Here is a 25,961-nt window from a genome sequence, read left to right as displayed (position 1 = left end):
GGAATAGGAGTTCTGACCTGCTCTCTCTGATGTTTTCTATATTCTTTTTAGTGTTAGTTGTCCCTGGTATGACAGCTGTAAAATTGACTGCATTGTCACTGCCTTACATCATCTTCAGGAAGATCTTGACAATAACAACACAGCTGCACCTTTTTCTAGCTTTAGTGTTTGATTGCAGCACAACCAGAAAAGTCTGACTGTCTTGAAGGTTCAGCAGCCAACTTAAACTTTTCTGATTTTCTTTAAAGCAGACTATTTATAGGGACTGTGAATGTAATGTTAGCAGCCCAACGCATTGTGGGAACATTGGACACAGAGGCTTTAGAGGCAGGCTAGGCGGAGCCCTGCAGTTTTGTCTTGATTATATTGCATAAGAAATTATAAATGCTGAATGATTATTGCATTTTTAACTGCCACAGTTGCTCTCATAAGTGAAATAGTTTGCCACTGCAGTGCAAGCATAAGAGCATCACTGTGTAACACAGCTGGTCAGGCCAAAGAGATGTCATGTTGCAAGGATTGAAGCTGTAAGATGACCAAAAATGATCTATACAGATATTCCTGCTGACTACTCATATGTGCAGTGCCTCACTTAACAAAAAAGCAAATGAAAAAATCGAAAAAACTGAACTCTGGCAGCTTTTTATGATAATTTCTCCCCTTACGATGCTGATATAGATGAAGCTGATTTACAAACTATAGGTAGTAGGATATAAGTTCTTTGTTTGTGTCCGGAATCCAGCATTAGTGGGACATTGTCTCTTTGGGAAGTGGGTCCTTTGTGAGTGGTGTAGCATATCCAGAGGAAGACAACATGCATTGTGATGTTAATTAACAATCCTTATGAATAACATAGATTAAGAATTTTATCATCATCTTTTTGGATACACATGCTTATGAGTTATTAAGTGTTAATGATTGTTCTGTGTGCTGCTGCAGCGAGCGTCCCAGCCAGTGAAACAGAATCTGTGAACACTGAGAACCAGAATGGCGAGGAGGAAAAGACACCCTGCTGTGGACCTTTGTGGTCTGTACAGAACAACAAACCTCTCATATAAACTAAATGCTAGTCCATAGTGCTTTTAAACCTTAAAATAATCCCTTGGTGTTTCTAAAATACTTTATCATTTATTTTCTTCTTCTTTCAGTCAAAAAATCTCAAAGTCAAAGTTCAGGTCAGTATATCTGTCAGGATGCATCTTCTAGTGTGAAAAGGAAGTACAAGTTGTATTATTGTATTCCACTATAAGTCTGTTTCTGGCTTTTGTCTTTATACATAACATTTTCATTTTTTTTTTTTTCTGGGCATGATAAATTAGCAGTTTTTGTAAGGTCAGCATGTACCATAAAGTATTTTTATAGAAAAGCCTTACTCAGTGTTTTAAGCTCTTGCTGTTCAGTAGGACTTGCAAAATTCTACTCACACAGTTCCCCTGAGGCTTGGACTGTAGTATGAAGACTGCATTGTGTGTTTTTTCTTAAGTTTATATTTATCATACTCTCTCCTTGTAGTCGGCGCTGGCGCCGCTGGAACCGGTTCTGCCGCAGGAAGTGCCGTTTGGCTGTAAAGTCGGTACCTTTTTATTGGTTGGTCATCATCCTGGTGTTCCTCAACACGCTCACCATCTCATCAGAGCATTACAACCAGCCTATGTGGCTGACACAAGTGCAGGGTATGATCAAAACACTCAGATACATCAGTTAACTAAAAAAGACTGTGTCACAACAAGAACTATTTGTTCACATATGTTAAACTCAAGGCCACTCACAGCATCTGGCCTCCAGGAGCCAAAAAAAGCTAAGTAGCTAAAACTGTGAAATAAAGGGGAGTTAAAGATGTAAACCCAGACTAATGTGCTTTTTGTAAAAGTAATGATAAAGACAAAAGTCACATTTATTCAGCTGAAACTGGCCCTGTTAAAGACTCAATGATAAAAAAGTGGCTTGAATATAAAAACTCAGATTGACTTTCTCTTTATCGTAAGGTATGGTACATTTAATCCAGCACTTCTGATGCAACTTGGATTTTTTTCCAATTTTTAGAAAATAATAAATCAAAGTTTACCAATCAAATTGCTAATTACTTATGCCTTTTAAGAGGAATTGCAGTAGCTTTGCTCTTTAGATTTACACTGTTTAATTTGTAATATTTTTAAAACATACTAAATGGCTACACTGAACTCACTGTTCATCCACATTTTTTCCTTGCTATTTTGTCTGTTCGCCTGTTTCCTTTGTTCTTCCTTATCTCACGGAAAAGTGTGATTTCTATATTTTTCTTTGACTTCAATGATAAAAAAATAAATACAATAAATTAGGTAAGATAAGGAGAACAAAAGACAAATACTTTTATCTCTGCATTTCAGATGTGGCAAACAAGGTGCTCCTGGCCCTCTTCACATGTGAAATGTTGGTGAAGATGTACAGTTTGGGACTACAGGCCTATTTTGTGTCGTTGTTCAACCGCTTCGACTGCTTTGTGGTGTGCGGAGGAATCACTGAAACCATTCTTGTCGAACTAGAAATCATGTCTCCTCTTGGTATTTCTGTGTTCCGCTGTGTCCGTCTGCTGAGGATCTTTAAGGTCACACGGTGAGTTTCTTTTCTCACTTCATGTTTGTTAGTGTATCTCCTCTCTTAGCAGGTTATTGATTCAATTAACCTCTTGTTTCCATTGGATTTTATAGGCACTGGCAGTCTCTGAGTAACCTGGTGGCATCCCTGCTTAACTCCATGAAGTCCATTGCTTCCCTGCTGCTGCTCCTTTTCCTTTTTATCATCATCTTCTCCCTGCTGGGAATGCAGGTGTTTGGTGGAAAGTTCAACTTTGACGAAACCCAGACAAAGAGAAGCACGTTTGACAACTTTCCCCAAGCCCTTCTCACTGTGTTTCAGGTATTTCTTTCTCCTATTTAGTTTATCTAACAAGAACAAGCTTACTGATATTTTTTCAAGTTGAGCCTGGATAACAGAAGCAATATGAACAAGACTCTACATCTAAACACTTAAAATATATGATGCTGTTTTGTTTTTATTCTTAAAGAATTTCACAAAATAGAATCAGATATTTCAGCATCGATGTTCTTGAGATTGTCTTCAATGTTCCGCATTACAGATCATATTCTTAATTTTCTACCATCTTTTTAAACGCTATAACCAATCCATTTAGGTTGTCTTTTTTCTGTGGACTTTAGTACTGACAAGTATAAAATGTCTGCTTCAGGCTAAGGAAAACTTGAAAGATCAGATATTGAAGTCGCACAGCGTTCAGAAATGTTTCAAACTCTAAATGTTTAACTCATTATTGATAGTTTCAGATATGTCGTACTACACTGCCTTGCAAAGGTGTTACAAAATTTTTTCACTTTTCCGTTTTGCTTGATCTTTTCTTCAAAGGGGCATAGTCACAATATTTGACTTTTTTTTAATTTATACACCAGTAATCACTCTGGTTGCATGCAGACCTTTTTTCTAAAAGATTACCATGTGCTGCTTCAACGTTATTTGTTAAGCTTGTGTTTTACCCTTTTGACTCGGTTTATTAATAAATACAGCCCTTCGTGTACATTTAACTACTACATATAAATACTGCATGTGTGCAGGGGGTAAAGAAGCAGTAGCCTATTACCACTATACCCATTAGCATCTCCCAACTAGGTGTGGAAACAATAAAGGAAAGTCTGAGCTCCAATGTAAAAAAAAAAGAAAAAAAAAGGCATTAAGATGTGGCTACTAAGTTAATGGATGTGTGAATAAATATCCTTACTTATTCTGAAATTATTGATATTATAGAATGATATTCTTAGTCTCTAAAATCAAATTAAAAAACAATATTATAAATAGATAGATTCTTTCCTTGATACTGTGTCCCAGTTTTTTTTCCTCGAGGTTCTGATAGGAGGCTCTGGGAGCATGGGCTAGAAGCTAGAGTTGCTTTAGATTAGATTCCATTGATATATTTGTCTTCAACCATGTTTAGCTGCTGCTTTACAGGACTGCATTGCAGAATAGTTGGACTTTATTTAGTAGTTGCCATTTGGCTTTCTGATAGTCTGCTGTGTTGTTTATGTCTTTTCCTTTTGCCCAGTGATGGGATTCTTTTTAGGCTCTAAAGGACTATCAAAACATTACCAAGACGGATTCTTGGTGTATAAAAACTTATCATGATCAAATGTTTGGTGTTTTTGTGTGTGTGTTTTTTGGTATAGGCATATAAAGTGATGATGCACCCTTAAAATTTTCCATATTTTGAAGATTTTAAAGAGAAAAAGATCAGAGGGCTTTCCATTTTGTTTTCCTGCTTAATTTCTTTCTTTCCAAACTTTGGATTTCTCATAAACTACTATGTTTTTTCTAGATCTTGACCGGAGAAGACTGGAACGCTGTAATGTATGACGGCATCATGGCGTACGGAGGCCCCTCCTCCTCTGGGATGATCGTGTGTTTTTACTTTATCATTCTCTTCATATGTGGAAACTGTATCCTGACTCATTCTGGCACTCCTCTGGCTGATATGTGGTTCTAAACACTGCAAATTGTTTGTAATCTTTGCTCTCAAATCAGGTTATTCTTTCCTGACATTAATGCTCAGATATCCTCCTAAATGTCTTTTTGGCCATTGCTGTGGACAACCTGGCAGATGCAGAGTCTCTCAACACAGATGAAGGAGATAAGAAGGGGTGAGAACTTAATCTTCCTGGTTCTGTGAAGCCTCATTTTTTTACTATTTTTTTTTTACTATATAGATAAATTCTTACAAAATGTACCTGTAACTTGTAGGGATAAGAAAGATGATGAAAAAGATGAAAAGGTATGGCCACATTTTTTTTACACTAAACAAAAATCAGATAAATCAGTGTATTGCTACTCATACACATTTTATTACCATTATTTTTTGTCTATCAGGAAGATGAGGATGAGGATAATGATGAAATTGGAGGATATGAAGAAGACCCAGAAGTCCCATCGGGTCCACGGCCAGTCATCGCTGACCTGGTGAAGAAGGAAAAGATCATTCCGATCCCAGAGGGAAGTGCCTTCTTCATCTTCAGTAACACGAACCCGTAAGACGCATTTTATCATAAGTGAATAGATATATTTTCAAATATTTTAATAATGCCCATAAAAGCAGATCATGTTTTAGGAACGATCACATCAAATTCACTACACACAAAGAATCATAAAATGCAAGCAAAGAAAATTTTACTGTCCTAAAATTTAAATGGAGAACATACATTTGCATTCCATATACATTTCAGCATTGTTTTATTGATGGGAGAAAAGCTAATGAATAAACCTTCATCTCTTAACTCAAGCTTCTGTGCTTTTTTTCCAGACAGCAAGAAAGTGAGTAAAGCTAAATGGTTCATCTAACATCTTGGTGTTACATGTTTCTCCTTTTTTCCTTCCAGAGTTCGGGTGTTTTGTCATCAACTCATCAATCACCACATATTTACCAACCTCATCCTGGTGTTCATCATGCTGAGCTCTGTGTCGCTTGCTGCCGAAGACCCGATCCGGAACTTCTCCGCCCGAAACATTGTAAGTTCTCAAAGCTTTAACAAAAACATTTTGCCACAACTTAGACACGTTTAGAACAGGTCAGAAGAAGAAGAAGAAATCACTTGTAGGGAATAAATCTTATTTTGCACTCGTTTGTTTCCTCTAATGACCCCACTCTTGATTTTTGAACGTTTTAGCTCTTTGAGAGTGGAAGAACGATATCCTATTTTCTGAGTGCAAACACCTTTTTTATATAACAATATATTATAACCTGCAAATTTTATCAAATTAAGATTTGATAAATTGGTTATTTTTTGAAAAATTATGTCACAATAGCTGAAAGACCAGGCAGGGAAATTTAAGACACTAATAATCTTGCGTGAAGGCAACAGTATAGGTGCTGAATGCATTATACTGTAGACAGTAAGACTTGAAAAACACAGAATAATGTGTAACAAGATGGTTTATTCACTTCAAAGTTATCTATTAATTTGAAAACTGTCCTTTCTGTATTGTAATTAGGAAATTATCTCATATCATTCGACTAAAGATCCTTCAAGGAAGTCAATGCATGTTTTTTTAGCAACATTTGTACCAAATTAATCATAATGCTTTAAAGGTAAAAGGAAGTGCATTAGAAAAGAAAAAAAAACAATACATACACAATGTAAGTTGTACATTTAAGAACTGATTTTAAATGTATGCAGCATAGAACACTATTATTAAGATAATAATTTGAAATAATTATTAAATACCAAGGACCGATAAATTATACCATATAAATCTACTGTAAAGCTCAGAAGAATTACTTTTGTTCACAGTTAATGTTATGATTATCTTTTTAATAACCAAGAACATAAAACAAGAGCACAGTGAAAGAGGGAAGAAGGAGTATTTTACCTTCTTTCATGAGCTAAGTTAATGGTAACTGATTGATATTTGCTGAAAGCAGCACAGCATCACCTTAACTCTTCCACATTAATCCAAGTTATCATGCAGTTTAGTTTTTGTAAATGCACTGCAATTTGCAAAGCAGTACAATCACCAATGATTTTAGTAGCTGATTTATTCCTTCTCATGCATATTTTTTACTGGATTCATTAAACATTGTACTTGAAATGTGTGCATTTTGAATAATGTATAACTTTGAGACAAAAGCATTGACTGAAGTTTAACTCTAGTAAAACATCATGCAGTCAATACAAACTACCCGTCACCTCACTGTTGTTCAGTTGCACTAAGAGGGTTCAATAGATTTTTTTGAACAAAGCATCTAAAACAGTTTTACACAAACTATTTAACTTAGCTTTTAGGTAACTTAAGCTATATTATTCACAAATCCCAAGTCAACCCTAAACATCTGTGACATCTCAGACCATGTTTTTTTATACATCCGAGCACAGCAGGTTACTTCTTTGCCTTGCTTTTTTCCCCTGCAGCAAAACTTCAACAGCTTTCTGCAAAGACAAATATGTCTATGTGGTCTATGCTAAGTAAAATACTTATGCTACATTCACACTGGAGGAGCAGTGCCTCATGAGCTTCTGAGCATCTTAGGCGTGTGATGTGTTTCAAAAGCAGCAGCTGCTGGAGTTGGAAAAATTAAATTTTTGCTGTTTGATGCACCACAGCAACCAATTAGAGAAGCTGACCCGGGAGTTGGCAGGGAGACAGAAACCCCATGCAGATCGCTATGATCACTCCCCTAAAACAGTTTATTAATACCTACTTCAAATTTTGAAACCTGCCAACAAAATATGTTCGCTTTTATTATCCTGGTGCCAGCAGTTTGTACCACATACCTGAAAAACGCTAACATCTACTTCCAGTCACCACCAATATTAGGGGGAAAAAACCCCAAGAGGCGACTGTGTCTGAGGCAGCAGCTGCTGGGGATTCTCAGTTACAGCGCACCGCCGGTATATGGGGGGTCTGCGCGGCTCCGACAGCGAAATTATATTTAAGGCAGGATCGTAATTTTGATTGACTGACTGTACAGATTGTGTTTTTAAGTGTACTTTCTCACTTAAAAGTATATTAAAACTACTTTTTAACCAGTGATCACTCTAATATAGCAAAACTGCTCTCTGACATTGACTACAGGAGCAGCAGAAGCATCAGACGCATCTGTACGAACTTTACTGGATGTACTTCAGGAGCATCAAAAAATGGTCTACTGTAGAAACGCGTCTGACCTTAATGTATACAAGCATAAAAAATGAAGCAGCAGGTAGTTGTTTTTTTTATTTTTTTGCTGCTGAAATCACGTGTGAACGTAGTATTAGTCTTTGAGTCTTTGAGAACACCCAGTAAGTTACTGTCTTTAAAAATTATCCTATATTTACAGAACATTAAGGTTTTGCTTAGTTGAACTGCTGCAACATTTTCACATAAGCTTGTAAGGTTACACTCATGTTCTAAATTAATTTAGAATGCCTCATGTAATTAGGTCAAACTGGCCCACTTTTCATTTGATAGATCGAAGTAACCAACAGGGACTGGTGGAATTCATCTTGAATTAGGATAGAAGACTAAAAATAAAGATCAAATTCATTTACAGTACATTGTACTTGCTTTTCTGCTTGATGATGAACTGGTCAGTTTATTATCAGCAATGTTTCAAATCCATTAATCTAGAATAAACTTCTATGCATTTTTATTTTGCTGATGTACTACTGTTTTTCCCAAACTTTCCAAAGTTGGAAAGCACACAGTTGACAAGTGTTCCTGAAAAAGGATTTTTCAAAATGTGAGAAAATTAATAGGTGTTGGAGCTCCTTTTATTCCAAACTGAATACAACTCCCTGAAAACTGAGCTCATTTTTTTCTTTTATAGTGTAACTTCATGTCTTTTATGCAACTGATACTATAGACATGACATGTGGTCAATAACAAATCCAAGAACTTTTTCATCATATCCGGATATTTTTTAAGCACTAGAACTGAAATATATATGTCATATGTGCTGTATAGTTACAGCTTTAACTAAAGCATTACATTACTGAGTCTATATGGTGGAATATTATGCTATGGTGTGCAGACACTTTCTGCTCTGATTAAAATCACTTACCTTTACATGCCAAATGCTTCAAATGGCTGCAGTACAGCAGCATGTACTTGTAGGCTGTTAGAGACTATGTAGAACTTTTAGCCCAAGATCGTCTGGCCATTAGAAAATATTGAATAAAAAATGAATAATTTTCACACATGGAAATAGTAATAAAGATCCACCATCATCTGTAAAATATTAGGCCCTCCAAAATAACTTCTCCAGCAAATTCAGACATTTCTTGCTGTCCATCAGTTGTAAAGCTCTTTTTCAGGCACTGCTTATACTTTTTACTCCAAAAAAGTTCTGCAAACAAATGTATTTTGTCACAGTATTGCTCCAATTCCGGCAATGTGCTGTTTCACTATATTTTCCCCAGTTTTTTAATCTTATGGAACAACGTGTCTAAGTTTGTTTAAAAACTTAGAAAAAAATAATAGCTTTAAAAAAATCTCTTATGAGCTAAATCCAGCAAAAACTCCATTGTGGTCCGGTTTGTAAATTCACAGGTAGGAGATTTAATTCTTCCCCACTTTTTAATTCTTTTAACTGCCTTTGACCTCTAAACTTTTTTAAATAAGTCTTGGTATTACTTCTTTATTAATGCTTAAATATAGTCTCCTTTCTTTCACCTTGTTTTATTATGTATAAAGGTGCATGATGACCTGTCTTTGTTAAACATCTACATTGCTTTTTGCAGATACTTGGTTACTTTGACTATGCTTTCACCGCTATCTTTACTGTTGAGATCGTGTTAAAGGTAAATGCCCTGTGTCCCCTGTCTGTGCTGTCACTAACCTCATTCCAATAACACTCCAAACGTCTTGTTGCCTTTCCAGGTCCTAGGCTATGCAGATTATGTCTTCACTAGTATGTTTACATTTGAGATCGTATTGAAGGTAACCCTATAAAGTGACAGCGAGAGCCTTGCTGCATTCTCTCCTTGTGTGTCACCTGCCACTCAGTGCAACCTAGCTTGTTTGTTTCCTTTCTCTTATTTGCTTTTATTCTTCATGGCACCTCTTTTAAAAAGCAAACATATACTATTTTGGAACTTTTGGTTGCACACACTACGATTAACGCAAGATTTGTTAAAGCGAAGAGCTTCTAACGGGGGAAGGAAACATTACATGAACATAGCATTATATTCACTCACTTGGGTGTCACATCATTGGGGCAGTCATTGCTAACTGATTTTGGTGGAATGATGGAAAACATAATGCAATCTTTGTCTGCCATGCAAAATTTAATGGGCTGTTTCGTCATTTTCAAAGGCATTGGCTGAAGTTGAGGTCAGGGTTTGTGTTGTACCAGCATAAAGCCAGCTCCAGTCAAAGCTACCTAGCTCCATGCTTATCATACTGACTGCTCTTCAGAATAACCGTAAAAGAGGGGGCACCACCGACCATGTTCATGCCGAGCATGGTTCAGTCTGCTTTCCCTGATTGACTGCATATTAATGTGAAGTCACCTCTGCAGCTGTTAAGGCAAAAAAAATAATAATAATAAAATATCAAAACTTAACATCTTTTTGGCCTTTATATTCCTCAGTGCTCTTAGTTAGCAGTCATCTGTCTTGGCCTCTCTGCAGGGCTTCACATTTATGTGCTTGGAAAACATGTATTTTACTTTTATTATTTGAAGAAGAGTTATTTTGGCTGGTTTTCTTCTCTGCCTGCTGAACTGCAAAGTTTCAACTGGGAGCTGCCTCCAGTTTATTCTTAGCATTTAAAGAACATATCAGAATGTGCTTTAAGAGGACGGCCAACATGAATGTGACAGTAAGGTTATTTCCAATTTCCAATCACTATAAATAGAGCTCTTGCAAGGTTTGACTTCATGGCAACAAGGTGCATGTTTGATTGCCTCCTCCTATAGTGCATTGTGAAATAAATGACTTGCTACTACATTCATGTATGTAAAGGCCGTGGGGGTGGTGATGGTAGTTTTAGCTTTCCTGTTTCACTGCTATGAGCTCGCCACCCCAAATCAGAGTGATCTAAAAGAGTGTGTGTGTGTGTGTGTGTGTGTGAGTGTTGACTGCAAGATTCTGAGTGCTGAGAATATTCCTGTTTAAAATGTTTGTACTGGCTGTTTGAGTCATCTGAAGTGTAGAATGTAACACTATTTCTGTGTAAGACAAAACTGTATTTTTTTTTTTTTCATCTTTAATACGTCGTGTCCTTTCCTCAGATGACAACATATGGAGCTTTTCTCCATAAAGGAGCTTTCTGCAGGAATTACTTCAACCTCCTGGATCTCTTGGTGGTGGGGGTTTCGCTTGTCTCCTTTGGCATTCAGTGAGTACAAAAATAAAACTTTTATATCAAAGCAGTTTTAAAAGGAATCCAAGCCTTGTTTACAAGTCTCTCCCTGAACAGGTCCATTAGGACTCAGATTTCCTTGTGAGAAAAATATCACAAATTAAAATTCAGAATTCTGCGTAAAAAGGTCCGATTTCAATGAAGATTTCCAAATCCTGCATCCAAATGGCTGTGCAACACATACACTAAAATTAGCTAGTAATAGCTATCTATTAGCACTTTTGACAGTTTTTATTTCTTTAACTGCCTGGTCAACCAAATAGTTGAACTTCCACTCAGCAAAAATGGAGGTTGGAGCTTTAGGAGGCAGTTAAACTATTGACACTTATTGTGTTTTAAATTGGAAAGATAATACTTTGGGAATTATATTGATATTTCTTATCACCTTACACATCAATTTCTGCATTAATTAATAGTACCTAAATCATGCAAATGTAACATTTCTGAGCTTTTAACTGTTTCATATTGCTAATCTTCATTAAAATCACGCACACAGTAGTATTCTAATTCCTTCTTGCATGTCTGAGTAATCCTAATGAATTCCACTCTCTGAGCCTGTCCCTGTCCACAAAAAATGAACAGCCATCAGGTCCTATTTTGGAAAGTGTTAACATCCTCCCTACAGAAAGCACCCACCCTGCCTGCGCTGTTCCTGCACCATAAGCAAAAGTCCACTTTCTTTGATAAGTGAGCAGTGATGTAAAGAAGGGGGCAATGTTTTTGCCTCAAAGTTGAGAAGAAGATCTTTTATCATGTAATCTTTAAAATAACAGCAACTGTTCTTTTTTTTTTTAGTTATGCAAGTCATGGAAATTTGTTTTACAGCCATGAGAAATCTGTGACCATTCAGCCTTCCTAAAGAGGTGCTTAATCGCCAGAAGTGGCGTGTTATGGTGATGTCATGATCAGGCTGCACCCACATGGGCAGAGGCAGCTTTGTACTGAAGTCATGTCTTCTTTACAGTTCCCTTACTTTTCTAGGGGAAACATGGCAACTTCAGCATCTCTTTGGAAACCTTTCTCCTTCCTTAGCTCCTTCCACCTGGAGAAGGCTTGCCTGATGTCTGATTGCCTTGATGTCTCTGGTTTCATTGTCTTTTAAGTTCTCTTTTTCACTTTGTTGTGGATAGTGAAACTGTGTCTTGTACTGTTGCTGCATAGGCATTGGGTTAGCATCTCCTTCACTCAGAAACAAGTTGTTATTCCATGTGTTAGTACTATTTTATCCCTCGCCAGCAACTGTACTTTAAAGATGGCAGATTGTCATGGTGCCTAGCAAATGGGGGACAACCTTAAGTATAATCTAATTTAAAATTCTTTGCAGATAAAACGACTGTAAATACAATAATCGAGTTCAGCCTGGTAAAAAAAAAAGAAATAAATATACAATTGTCCCTTTAATCTTTAATCTGCCTCCATGTGGTTAGTACTGTAATAGTAATAAGTCCCATTCAGCTAACATTTGCAGCAGGTCATATTTTGTAAAAAATAAAATAAAAACACATCGCTAAATTTTGTAATTAATTAAATATTGATGTTTATGCTAAATGGTTATTGATGTAATCTTTTCAGGTCTTCAGCTATCTCCGTGGTAAAAATTCTTCGAGTTCTTCGAGTGCTTCGACCCCTAAGAGCCATCAATAGAGCCAAGGGCCTTAAAGTAGGAACTGAAAACATATTTCCGCCTCTAGACTTACACTGCAGCAGCTTTTGATTCAGTCTGTTGATACGTTGGTACACTTGTTTTGCAGCATGTTGTTCAGTGTGTCTTTGTGGCAATTAGAACTATTGGCAACATCATGATCGTCACCACTCTGCTTCAGTTTATGTTCGCTTGTATAGGTGTCCAGCTATTTAAGGTGAGTAGCTCTAACTTTTAAACATTTCAACATATAAAGGCACATTCATTTTGAAAAATCAACATCCCTTAGAATGGAGTTTAACTTTTATTGTCTATGTCGTAGGGAAAATTTTACCGTTGCACAGATGAGGCCAAGTCAAGTCCTGAAGAATGCAAGTAGGTTGGGTTTTCTTGATCCTAAAAAGCAAAATTACCTGAATCTTTCACTATGTTTTGATTGGCAGTGTATTTGTAATTGATATATAATTTTTTTAATAGGGGCACATTCATTCTATATAAGGATGGTGATGTGAATCAGCCAACAATACACAGGCGGGTTTGGCACAACAGTGACTTCAACTTTGACAATGTCCTCATGGCCATGATGGCCCTGTTTACTGTGTCTACGTTTGAAGGCTGGCCGTCGTAAGACTTAAACATTTAATGTTCTTAAAGTAAATTGAACCTTAAGTTTTGTTTTTTGTAAAAGTAATGACGAAACTTCATGTGTCTCCTCAGGTTACTGTACAAAGCAATCGACTCCAACAGGGAGAATCTAGGACCCATTTACAACTACCGTGTGGAAATTTCAATCTTCTTCATCATCTACATCATTATCATTGCTTTCTTCATGATGAACATCTTTGTGGGTTTTGTTATTGTCACATTTCAAGAACAGGGAGAGAAGGAGTATAAAAACTGTGAACTTGACAAGAACCAGGTAAACAAACAACATATAAATAGTTTTTGTATTCTGGATGCAGTTCACCAACTAATTTTTATCTTCTGTCTTTTGTCTAAGTTATGCACTGGAAAGTAGCATCTCAATCATGCTTACAGTTGCAAATAGCTATATCAAATGCTGTCTCAAACATTACCATAAAGTTGTTATAGTGTAATGTCTTTATAATCATTCGTTCAGCTGGTCACATGTTTATAGCTTCATAATCTAGATTTGACAAAAAGCAGCAGAAAGGTGACAAAAAGAGATAGAGAAGTGCTTTCTGTGCTGATGAGAAGAGGACTTCTTTAAAAGTTAATGTTTGAATCTTATTCAGTAAACTCTGGATGTGAAGACTTATTTTCTATTTATCAAAAAAAGGTAAAACCACATTTATGAACCTAGTTAGAACCTGGTCAGTATGCCTGATTTGGCAAAGGCCATTTCCTATGGAATCTTTGGCAAGTTGATAATTCAACATCCTAAAAATAATATCAGGAAAATGATTTCAGAATAGAATGCAGCATGGGAGAGATATTACACATCCTATTGACAATGGATTTCAATGTTCTTATGTAACAGTAACGGATGCTCTGTTATTGTTATTGAACAAAGGATGAAGTAAAATAATATATACTGTCAACATTCCTATTTATATTTAATGGCAGATTGCTTTAAATTATATCAAGTTCATATCGCAGACATCAATGGTCTTAAAGAGACTCAAATCAAGTAGAATATAATAGAATAGAATGGAGTTGAACAAAATAAAAATATACAGGTAAACACATGACTGTAACACATGAAAAAGAACAAAAGTGCATGGAGGGGTTAAATGGAAATATTTAAAGAAAATAAAAGTTTTTTTTAAAGATTTTAAAAACTGTTTGGATTAATATAAATCTATGGAAAGCTTGTTGGCTTCGATCGTTTCACTTTTGACTTGCCATTTATTGATTTAAAAGAAAATAGGAATAAAATTGAAAATGGTCCAAAAACATGTAATTAAGGTGTATTTTCTATGTTTCTGTGCAGCGTCAGTGCGTGGAGTATGCTCTAAAGGCCCGTCCTCTAAGGAGATATATACCCAAAAACCCTTATCAATATAAGTTCTGGTATGTGGTGAACTCCACAGGCTTTGAGTACATCATGTTTGTGCTTATCATGCTCAACACACTCTGCTTGGCTGTCCAGGTAAGAAATCATGAAAAAATATACCGGTACCTAAAATCATTAAGGCTCTCACCAAAATCTGTCTGTTTACATTTTTGTCAATAAAGTGAACAAGAAGCCTTTGTATACTTTACTGCCAGGAATGCATCTCTTATGTAAACAAATTATGACTGTCACATTTTCTTGTCATACTTTCTTGTCATACTCATGTTATTAATTTAAATTGACCTTAATTCTCCTTATTCTTTCTTTTTCTTGTGTTTTGTTTATATGTTCACAGCACTATGGCCAGTCAGCTCTCTTTAATTATGTAATGGACATTCTCAACATGGTCTTCACTACTGTATTCACTGTGGAAATGGTTCTCAAGCTCATAGCATTTAAACCAAGGGTGAGTAAAGATAAACAAAACAGACACAGAAACTCAGAACTAGGACAGATTTTTAAGTTGTGACCATCTTGGAAGTTTCTAAATTTTGGGGGGGGATTTTGGAAAATTAAAATCTTTGACACCATAAAAACACATTTGGTTTAACTCATGTTATAAACAATCGAAGTTTGGATTCTGTTGTTGTTAAAGTGAAGTGACTCAACTGCCATGTTTTGCAAGAAGGTGAAAATATGTATTTATTTATTTTCTTCACTGTGGGGGAAAACAAAACAGCTCAGAAAATAGGACTTTGTCATACATGTCATGAAGCTAAACCAACCAACTTTATAGAAAGTCCAATTCCATTGTCTAGTTCTATATGAAACACTTCATTGCTTTTAATTATATAGATTAGGACAATTCACATTAATGATCATATTGGCTTTAACCATTGATGTAAATATGCCAGAACTACTGTAGCAGAAGAGCTAGTGTTCATCTGCAATCCTGATGCAAGGGCAATGGACATTAAACAGAACAATATAAACAGAACACAGATTACAGACAAGATGTAGATAAGCCAAAATGATTTCCTAAAAATATGGACTGAAATATAGCAATCAAACCCAATATTCATTGAAAATCAGAATTTTGAAGAAGCATATTGGTACTGTAAAATTGAAATGTAAGCTAAAATTGGTATGAATGATTGTTGAACTCTATCAATTTAGCTAACAGTTTCTGTGCTATTAGAAGGAACTATGAAAGTACAAAGTCTTTAACTCTCAGCTATTAGACATCCCATTGGTACTACTGTGCTTAGTCAGCAGAAGATAAATGAGTCAGCAGTGCTTACTGCAGCACCTTTTACTGAGATTGTCTCCAAGATAAAAAAAAAAATATTATGAACCTTTGCTGTACTTCACTGTCAGAGACCAGAGTTTTTACTGAAAAATTAAATTCTGGCTCATAGTTGATCTATGGCTGATACACTTTAATTAACAGATAGTGTGTATGTAAAGTCAGAGCCAATGATTACAGCACACCTGCTTGTTTGATGTCGCTGAGTTTTTTTGTCTGTAAATTACTAAAGGGTGACAGCAATGGGATTACAAGGACTTTTTATCATTAAAATGTTACATTACTCAACTTGATACTTTATGCTAAATATGTATTTTGCATATCATACCTGAAATGAACCCAGATGTCAGTGAGTTGTTCAATTCTGTTTTGTTTTTCTGTTTCCATTTCTTGACCTACAGTTATGTGTTGCAAAGAAAGACAGGATGCTAGTAAGGAAAATGAGTGTTTTGCAGTGCTGAGCTTTTTTCCCCTCTTAATCAGGAGTTTTGTTGATTTTAGTGTTATTGTGAATTTAAGGGTTGATTTGCCTTGAAGCTCAATAGCAGCCTGTGATTCAATGCAATATAATTATTGGCCCTTCAGCTGAGGATGCCAGCAGGGGACTTCCTGTGTGTTTTTAAATTAGAGATATTATTTGATAAGTAGAATTTAATTTCTGTGCATGCCTAAAAACATTTTTTGTTGTTGTTTTTGCTGACTTTACAATTGACCCACACATCATTCAGGGATATTTTGGGGACGCCTGGAATGTATTCGATGCCCTGGTAGTCATTGGCAGCATAGTAGACATTGTTCTCAGTGAGATTGATGTAAGTAAGTTCAGCTACTGTTTACATCGTCGCTTTAAGAGCTGTTTCTCCTCTTTTTCACCTCTGTTTCTGGCAGGTTTTCTCACAACTAACTCATTTTGTTTCCAGTCTGATCCTTCCTAACACTTTTTCTCTGTTTCTGTTTCTCCTCCCCTGATCCTGCCATTGAAACTTTTTTTTTTTTTTCATCTTTATTTTAAACTCCTCCACAATGTCTGTTCTCATATTGCTTCCACCTTCTCCTGTTTGCTGTCTTTCATTGCCCTTTTTACCCCTTCATGTTACCTTCAACAGCACTATTTTGCTGATGCTTGGAACACATTTGATGCCTTAATTGTTGTTGGTAGCGTCGTCGACATTGCTATCACTGAAGTTAATGTAAGTATTACTTTCCTTTGACTCATAAGTTAAACTGCACCCTCACAGAAAGCCAGTTGGCCACTGTAAATCTCTGACTTTAAAAAAGCTTGACATATCCTTCTATTGTGAAATTAGAAATAAGGAATCAATAGAAGTCATATTGTGTAGATGATTAAAAAGGTCTTTTCTGTATTATCAGTTGCCATTGGCTTTTTGTAGGCTTCAGTTTGACTTTTGCACACAAAAAAACTTTGAAAATGCCTTGCAAAAGTATTAAATCCCCTTAAATTTTGTCACATTTAAACCACATTATTCCACATATTTTGTTTTTCATCAGGTGTTTTACACCAATACAAAGCAGTGCAAACTTTTAAAGTGGAATACAAATGTAAAACATTGCTTTCAAATTCTTTACAAGTAAATCTATGTAAAAAAGGGTGCCGTGCCTTTAAACTTAGCCCACTTTACTCTAAAAGGCCTGCATTAAATTTTACCTCCACCAATTACTTTAAGCTCTCACCTAATTTGTAATAAACTCAATTCAGTTTGCAGTCAGCAAACCAAACATGAATGGGATGCACCAAATGTGTAAGAGATGGTGCTTTAATCAGATGAGAACAAATTTGAACTTTCTGATCTACATATCAAATACATGGTATCTTTAAAAACTAAAACTGCACATCATTCTAAACATACCGTCTACCATTAAATGATTATACTTTTCTTTAACACGAAAAGCAAAGCTGGTTAAAGTTAAAAGGAAGATGAATGCAGCTAAATGCTGCTGTACAGTATCAGAACTAAACATACAACCAAAGCTACATTTGAGTTTTAAACAATACACATTTTTTACAAGAAAGGTTCACTTTAATTATAATCTGTTTAGTGTTTGTCTATCACATAAAATCCTTATAAAATGCATCCAAGTTTGTGGTTCTAGAAAAATAGGTTCTGCAAAAGCTGAAGTGTTTTTAATACTTGTGCAAGGCAGTGTACTTAATTTAATGCTACCATAATAAATAAATCAACCTTTGACGAGTGTGGTTAACTTTACATTTCTTTTATTGTGGATGTGTATCATAACAGCATTTACAATAACATGCCGATTCTTTACCCTGGAGGGTCACAGGAGTCTTTCAGATTTACCTGTGATCTGATGCCTGTGTTCCATTTGATTAGATAGTTTATAATGTGGTAATCTAATTCTTATTTTCTATTCATTTTTCCCATAGAAACTTGTAGAGGCAAGTATGGAATTAAACAAGAATGTTGCTTGTGTGTACTTGGTTGTTGATGACAACTTTATCCTTTAATCCCCTTTACAGTTGGCTTAATACTAAATACAGATTGATTAGGGTGATAGAAAGCTGATAAGGTTTTTTTTAGCAGTACGCTAAGTACTTTTTTGACCTTTGAAATTAATATTAAGCATATGAATGAATTTCTTAGAAAAAAAATTACTCTTATATACATTAGAGTAGATTCAAGTCGATAAAGCAGTTTAGGACTGAACTGGTCCAGTGGATTAGAATCATCTGATAAATAATTTCAGTGAAATATGTATGATCATAAAAGCTCTCACTATTTATGAAGTGTAACTATTCTAAAACCATTTTAGGGTCAGATAAAGTGGAATGGTTATGAGCAGTCTGTATCTTACCTGTAATCCACAGCTGTCTGAATTGTCCAAGGTTAGAAAAAACAGGGTTAGTTTTGTTTTACTATAAAAAATATAGCCTTCCAAAATGTTGTTGGTAACGAAGATGAAACCCCCTATCATCTTTTAACCGTTTAACTAACTGAGTGCATGTCGATGCAGCTACCTAAGCACACAATCCATCCGTTAATCAATCACTCCTTAGTCCTTGACTCTGCCATCACAGGTTATAATTCCAGTCCATTTACCCCTCTCTCAATCCAACTTCCTGCCACCTGACTCCCAAATAAAGGCTCCTGGTAAAAAAAAAAAAAAAAGCTTAATAACTTTAATAAAGTAATGATCGCATTATGTAATTACAATGCATTAGCAAAGTATTTATATAACTGCACTTGTTCCACATTTAGATATGTTAAAATTGTCTTATTGTATTGATCTATTTCCTCAAAATCCTACACACAGATGCTCAATTATGATAATCTGAAAAGTGTTTATTTAGGCTGTTATAAATGTATAAAAAGAAAATAGAAAGCAAAAAAAAGATAATTTTGTGAAAAGAAATTCGTTTCTCATTTTTTTATTGTTTGTGAAGGAATTATACAGGGATTCACACTGAATTTTCATTACATGGGGATTGATTTCTACCAACAGACTGCAACTGAAAATCTACACCCTCTTTTATGTGCAATTTGTCTCCTAAATGCAGAATTTCACTGCTGTTTTTATTAATTAACATGACCTTCTTCCTTCACACTTTATATATATATTTATTTTTTTTGGGAGGTTCAAGGCATAAATTTAACAACAAACACAAAAAGTATACAACAGATGCTCACATTTCAGACAGTGGTAGCTTATCCACATAAGTAGTGGTGCTTATTTAAGGCACAACTTTGATTGGCAAACATGCAATAACAAAGGCCTGAGCCAGCAGCTATATAAATAGGCTGTTTTCAAGATGAAAATGAGCCAGTTTTAAATATAAAATGCCTGTTTTAAAACCTCTGAAACTATAATTTAAAACCCTGAGTGTTTACCTTATATCCACACATTTTACAACCTAACAACCTAGCAAAACTCATTTCTGTCTCAGAAATATATGGGTTTTGCTTTTTTCTAGGCTTGTGCTTTGCTGACTTATTTCTACTGCACTCATGACATCTCACAAATATTACCACAATATGACTTTCTCCTCATAGAACTGAATTTGTATGCATCACTGCAACAAAGGTCATACCATACTATTAACCTATCTCAGTAGTGACTTGATTGGAACATTAGTTAATCTCATACTACGCTATGCAGGAGCTCTATCTGCACTGTTTGAACAAAAGGCAACCTTTGCTAATATTTTAATTAATTACGTAAGCTAAAACAGAACGTGATCAATTGAGTCTATCCCCAGATGGTCAAGTGATCCTTGATTCTGAGAGAAAAAAAAAAACCAGCAGCTGTAAACTCCATGGTAAATAGCACATTTAGCACTACTGTGGAAAGTTTCTATCTTTATAGAAAGAACAGTGTCAAACTATTAAAATATGTTAAGTTGAAAAGCTAGAAAAAAGGTTATTATGCTTCATCGTGGTTATGTCAGAAGGTTATCTAACTTGTCTCACCAGAAAAAAATGTCTGATTCTTCTGCTAAAGTCATTGAGGAAGCTGTTAATTGCTGGCAAGATGCTGAATGCTGATAACTATTTGACAAAATCCCTCCAATTTAACTGTATCAAGCATTCCCTTCCAACTTCATTTACTTCAACCCTTTGTTTCCATCCCTGGGTGGTCTCATATCCTATGAGCTGCAGTGCTGTTTTTCTGGAGTAACGATGTTTTTAAATGTGTTGCATGACTGTGTCAACAAGCACTAACTTTATTTAAAACAATGAATCATTGTGAGTTTTTAGAATTCTCTGTGTTATGCATGTGTGTTTAACATGTTTGCAGTGTTTATTCCAGTTGTTAATGTGTGTAGCGGTGAGGAGGTGTAAATGTCGGCAAAGTGTGATTGATTATACAAAGGCCTTTATTTCTAAATTCATTTCTAATAATGTGATTTCTGTTTAATCTGCATGTGTGTCTTTAACTGAATGCTCCATTTAACAATGGCAGCTGATATGTTGTGCGTTTGCTACACTTTGCATATTTTTGGTTTCTCTCCAGGCATGAGTTAAGCAAACTTTTATAATTTTCATGGACTCACTAATTGCATGTTGGTTGGTCAGACAATCACCTCATAGTCAGTAATCCTTTTCATATCCGCCTCTCACAGATGACAATCGGTCACTCAGTCCCTACCCTTCCGGTCAGTGTTTTCCATAGACTCATGTTAAGCTTGTTCCTTTTGTTTTGCTTGTTGTACCCTTTAGTGTTCTGTTTTTTTTCCCCTCCAGACAGAATGGCCCTGGAGTTAAAGGTTATGATAACTATACAAAATTAAGGAATATACTAAAAATAAATATTTCAAGTTTCAAGTTTGGTCGGAAACTTAAAGCTTATATTCTTGGTAATGGATTTAGTCAAGAAAAATGTTAAACTGAAATTTAAAGTCAATTTAAATGAAGGGTCTTAGCATATTTTGACCTGCAAAGTTTCACGATTATTAGATGAGATTGAAAAATAACAATTGGCTCTGTATGAATATCTTTTTTGCCTTTTCAAATTAATGGAAGTAGACGCCAGCTGAGACCGAGGTTCTTTGATGATCTTGTGTTTGTGTATCTTTGAGTGACTGTCACTGTGTTTTGTTCTGTCTCTCTTTAGTGAGCTCTTAAAGCTCTGAATGGAGCACATGTGTAGCGCAAGTGTGTAGACTCCAGTCAGGTGCATGAAATCTAACAGTTACTGTCTCTGTCTCCTCTTTCAATCTTCTCTTTTATTTACAGGTGCATTTTAATAAATTCTATAATTCCTCAAAAAAAGTGCATTTGTTTCTATAAATCAGTTTAAAGGAGGAACCCCATGCCTAAAGATTCGTTGGCTCAACGTTATAGAAATGGTCAAATTGTTAATGCAGGAAATGCTATTTTATATGGTCCCTCTCTGAAAGGAGTACAATTGACTCAAAATCAACTATTTTTTGTTTTTTAAAGTTGAGCTAAAGCAGTTTTTTTTTTAAGAAAATGTTTTACCTGAAAAAAAAAAGAAAAACTTAACACTCAGGTATTTTCTTGAAAGTTGTTAAGCAGATAGTCCTTCACACCTTTTCCAAGGAGGTTAATCCAAAAACGGATTTTCTAAATTAGCTGCCTATTCAAAGTGTCAGAAAAGCTGTATGTAACAAAATTACACTCTGTGTATACAAAATGACAATAAAGCTTGTCTAACTCTGAGTATTGCATCAAGATATATTAATGTAAAGTTAAGTGGAAGGAAAAGAGTTCAGTTGAAGAAAAAAGGTGCACAAACAGCAGGGGTAACTGAGACCTTAGTGGTGTGAAGTAAGAATTCTTCAGAGAAGAAGATTAACAAGGCATTGGATGTTGATAGATTCTAGGCTGAGGCACCCTATATGCAAATGTTAGACATGGGCTAACTGTGGCACTCCATTTAACTTATATAGTTGTGTTAATTTGTTACCCTTCATTAAGAATGTTTATATGAAGCATAATACCTGTCCTCAGGTGGCAAGGTATACCTTTTTTCAGTATCAGCAGATACACTTTTTCCAGGTATCGGTAATAGATTGGATTAGAAAAAAACTGGAGCAGTGCATTAAAGGTCTTAGAAACTGCATTTGAGTTTTTCATTAGCCATCAGCCATACTCATCAAAACTGAGAGAAAGAGAGAATATAACTGTGAGTGTAATGAATCCTTTTAATATACTAGTCTCACTTTTTGAATGGATTTAATGAAACAAATACCTTTTTGATTATCTTCTTCTTTAATGAGATGCACCTGAATTGTCTCTCCCAGTGTTTTCTCGGTTGCTGGCCTCCTCTTGGTCCTTTCTTTTTTTCTCTCCTCCCTGTGTTGCTTATTTGTATCTCTGCACCAGACTGTGAGAGCGCCCTGCTGTGGCAATTTAATTACAGGGCACTACTGGTATGCATGGTTTGCTGCTTTGCTCTGAGTCACCACTGGCTCTAAATCATTCGAATGTTTCATTTGTGTGGATGCAGTGCAACCTCAGCAATTTGGTGATGCTAAATTGCATGCTCCGTTAATGCTGTGGCCAGGATTACCTAAAGAACCTCCTCAAGCTTATTCTTAGTTGATTTTATGTTCAAATCATCTCTGCTTAATTCTGCAAGTCATGCTGATGGTTTGTTATGCTGGGGGATTTGAATAAAGCCATATCTGTCTGGAGTATTTTGTTGTTGTTTTTTTGTTTGTTTTTATTGCTAAGCAGTATATTCATCTTTTTTAGTATTTAACAAAAGTTTCTTTGTTTTTAAGATTTCATTTCATCCACACTGCTACAGAGGGATTAGTGTTGTCAACCTTGAATAGTGTCTGCTATCTCATAATGCAATCTGCATCATATACTGATGCATATTTGGGTGCAAATCTGTGTTAAAAACTGTGAATATCGAATTTTGTTGTGTAAAGGGATATGCAGTGCTGTGCAAAAATCCAGAACCATTGACAGCATCCCAGATTGGGTTTCAAAATGCTAAAAAATGTCTGGAAATAATTGAAGTGGCATTGATCAATACTTATCAAAGTTTGCTAAAAGTCTTGCTCTTTGGTAATTTTTAAGTAATTGAAATTAAATAGTAACATTATACAGCAATAAAAAAGACAAGGTTAATTTTCCTTTTTCTGAAGTACAACTCAAGGCAAATTCTGAAGTTCAAATCACCATCTTGTAGGAAAATAACAATGGCTACACCAATGTGTACCATTAAAATACTGTAATGTGATGATATTATATGTTTTATTTTAGTATTACTTCAGAATAAAAGTAGTAAGAAGAATCTAAGGTAAATGCTGTACATCTCCAGGTCATAATTATGAGCTCATCTTTCTCTCCCTTGGCTGGATATTCAACCTTACAGAACATGGGAGTCTGACTCCTTGAAATTTATTCAAAAGATTTTACAGATACACATTTGCAGTGCTGTAATTTGGCTTTTCATAACCTGTAGTGACAATATAGCGTTATAACTGAAGATAATGTTACATTGTTGTCATATAATGTAAGCATATAATGTAAATCAGCATGTCCAGCATGCTGATTAGATTAGTCAATACACAAAACACTCTCAAGAACAAAAGATTAGAAAAAGCAGCTGGAGTCTAAAGAAACATTGAAATACTTTCTCAAAGCCTGTGGAACCATTGATGAAGCAGTGTTTTCTAATTATTTTAGGAAAGTTTGGCTTTTTGGAAACCTTAATATCAATATGCATTTCAAAACTTTCCACAAAGTGTTTTATATATATATATTATCAAATTTATTACTAGATTTGTGTTTGTTTCTAAACAGATTCTTTTATGTTCAGCTGTTTATTGGGCCTTTACTATTGCGCTATGCTCATATTACATGGTTTTGTGTCTAGTAAGATATTTTGAGTCCATTTGTCAGGATTTGAAATGTTCAGGGTTTATGAAGGAATGCAAAGTGAACAAATCCGGGTTTTTTATTACATCATCATTTCACAACATTTATGTAAGTTATTGCACTTTCCATTAACATTCTTTTAAAATCTCACCAAAGACATTTCACCATTGAATCCATGAAGTACCATGAGCAGTAACTGCTACACTGGGGGGGTGATAAAGTTGTGTGCCAGTCTTACATGTTGATGAGTCTTTTATTGTTGTTTGTCACTATATGTGTTTATGTTAAGCTGACATCTTGTTTTGTGGAGTTTTAAGTATCTCCATAATTTGTTATAAAGGTAATGCCTGCCAGTAAAAGTTTTTTTTTAGAGAAATACACGTCTGTCCTTGTCCAAGAGAAAATATAAGACTTGTTTGTCCTGTCATATAAGGAGAGTACTTACTTTGTGCTGTCTCCGTCTTCTAACTGACATTTGCTGAAGTTTTGTGACAATAACCATATATTTGTGAGACCTTCTGGCTCTGTCTAAGTCATTAATACGGGTCTTTGATTTTAAAGCCAACGGAGACTCCTCAGGTGGATGAGATGGGGGTAAGATGCTTTCCCCCATGTTAGGGCCATGCCATTTTTCGATTTGCATTTCTGTTGTTACTCCGTCCTTCTCTTCATCATCCTCTTTCATTGGTTGCTTATTCAAGCTTTAGTTATCTTCTCATTTTCATTATCTTTACTTTTCTCAAATATGCTTTCTTTGTTCATCTACATATCTCCTCAGAACATTTGCTTTTTATTATTCCTAAATGTTTGGAGTTATTTCGAAGAAAGGTGTGTCACTCAAATGTGACACATGTCTCTTGTCTAGTGGGAGTGGCCTTGAGCTGCTCTTCATGTTTGTACTTTGACAAGGCTCCATGGTCTCTGCCTCCGTCTGGCGGCAGGTAGCATCCCATGGATAAGCCTCTGGGATCAGGTCACCCAGCTATGACCTGTAAACCTCCCGGTTGACCCGTTAGGGTTGGTCCCACTGTGACTCCGCATGCAGTGACTCTGGACTGAGGGTTCCATGCTTGAATAGATGCGTCCCATCCAGTATGGCAAGGTTTTTTTCCAGCATGCTTGCCTCCTGGCTTACTTCCCTTTTTAGGTCTGTACAGGAACAGAGAAACTGACCGTGCTTTGAAGACAGACCTGCAGAGACATATCGGCTCTAGCTACACTGCATCCAAAATTCATTACACTGTCAGAAACTGTCTATCTGACAAATGCTCTTATTCCGTCATTTGCAAATTAATATAAAAGTGTGGTGCTGCTTTGCTAGCTCATATGTAACTGATATGGAGGTCTGAGCTCATCCACCAAAGCACAGTCAGGCACTCTTGTGTCACCTTGATGCATTGCTAATGTCTTGCTTTTAAAAACTCTTTTCTACAGAACACGGAGGATAGTGCTCGTATCTCCATCACCTTTTTCCGTCTGTTTCGAGTCATGCGGTTGGTCAAACTGCTCAGCAGAGGAGAGGGTATTCGAACATTGCTGTGGACCTTCATTAAGTCCTTCCAGGTGATCTGAGGTGTTATATTAAATTATTGCTGGCAAAAAGTTAAAAAAAGCTGACTGTCATTCCTGTTTCACTTCTTTCCTGTTTTCAGGCCTTGCCGTATGTTGCTCTTTTGATAGCCATGTTGTTTTTCATCTATGCCGTCATTGGCATGCAGGTTGGTATGATACCTTGCAGAATTATTGATGTTGGTTCATCCAAAAAAAGTTTTGTTCAAATTTCATCTG

General features: G+C 35.7%; 1 protein-coding gene across 11 annotated transcripts in view; it reads left to right on the top strand.

Annotated features, from left to right (window-relative positions):
* LOC107094760 (voltage-dependent L-type calcium channel subunit alpha-1D-like) overlaps positions 1 to 25,961 on the top strand; it is a 91,271-nt gene that overhangs the window by 43,963 nt on the left and 21,347 nt on the right. For 4 of the 11 annotated variants that reach the window (XM_015390582.1, XM_015390581.1, XM_015390577.1 and 1 more), the window contains 22 exons: positions 940 to 1,027; positions 1,149 to 1,175; positions 1,513 to 1,673; positions 2,367 to 2,592; positions 2,688 to 2,895; positions 4,358 to 4,478; positions 4,592 to 4,679; positions 4,780 to 4,810; positions 4,906 to 5,063; positions 5,412 to 5,541; positions 9,252 to 9,311; positions 10,745 to 10,851; positions 12,448 to 12,535; positions 12,627 to 12,734; positions 12,840 to 12,892; positions 12,995 to 13,141; positions 13,235 to 13,436; positions 14,472 to 14,630; positions 14,890 to 15,000; positions 16,947 to 17,030; positions 25,608 to 25,736; positions 25,826 to 25,891. In XM_015390582.1, the coding sequence (XP_015246068.1) occupies positions 940 to 1,027; positions 1,149 to 1,175; positions 1,513 to 1,673; positions 2,367 to 2,592; positions 2,688 to 2,895; positions 4,358 to 4,478; positions 4,592 to 4,679; positions 4,780 to 4,810; positions 4,906 to 5,063; positions 5,412 to 5,541; positions 9,252 to 9,311; positions 10,745 to 10,851; positions 12,448 to 12,535; positions 12,627 to 12,734; positions 12,840 to 12,892; positions 12,995 to 13,141; positions 13,235 to 13,436; positions 14,472 to 14,630; positions 14,890 to 15,000; positions 16,947 to 17,030; positions 25,608 to 25,736; positions 25,826 to 25,891 (2,552 nt within the window). Of the gene's footprint in view, positions 1 to 939; positions 1,028 to 1,148; positions 1,176 to 1,512; positions 1,674 to 2,366; positions 2,593 to 2,687; positions 2,896 to 4,357; positions 4,479 to 4,591; positions 4,680 to 4,779; positions 4,811 to 4,905; positions 5,064 to 5,411; positions 5,542 to 9,251; positions 9,312 to 9,390; positions 9,451 to 10,744; positions 10,852 to 12,447; positions 12,536 to 12,626; positions 12,735 to 12,839; positions 12,893 to 12,994; positions 13,142 to 13,234; positions 13,437 to 14,471; positions 14,631 to 14,889; positions 15,001 to 16,946; positions 17,031 to 24,734; positions 24,768 to 25,607; positions 25,737 to 25,825; positions 25,892 to 25,961 lie in introns of all 11 variants that reach the window. The other 7 variants (XM_015390579.1, XM_015390574.1, XM_015390571.1 and 4 more) reach the window with 6 other exon arrangements.

The sequence above is a fragment of the Cyprinodon variegatus genome, unplaced genomic scaffold, assembly GCF_000732505.1.
Source record: "Cyprinodon variegatus isolate N-32 unplaced genomic scaffold, C_variegatus-1.0 Scaffold505, whole genome shotgun sequence".
NCBI lineage: Eukaryota > Metazoa > Chordata > Actinopteri > Cyprinodontiformes > Cyprinodontidae > Cyprinodon > Cyprinodon variegatus.
This window is presented reverse-complemented; position numbering and strand designations above follow the sequence as displayed.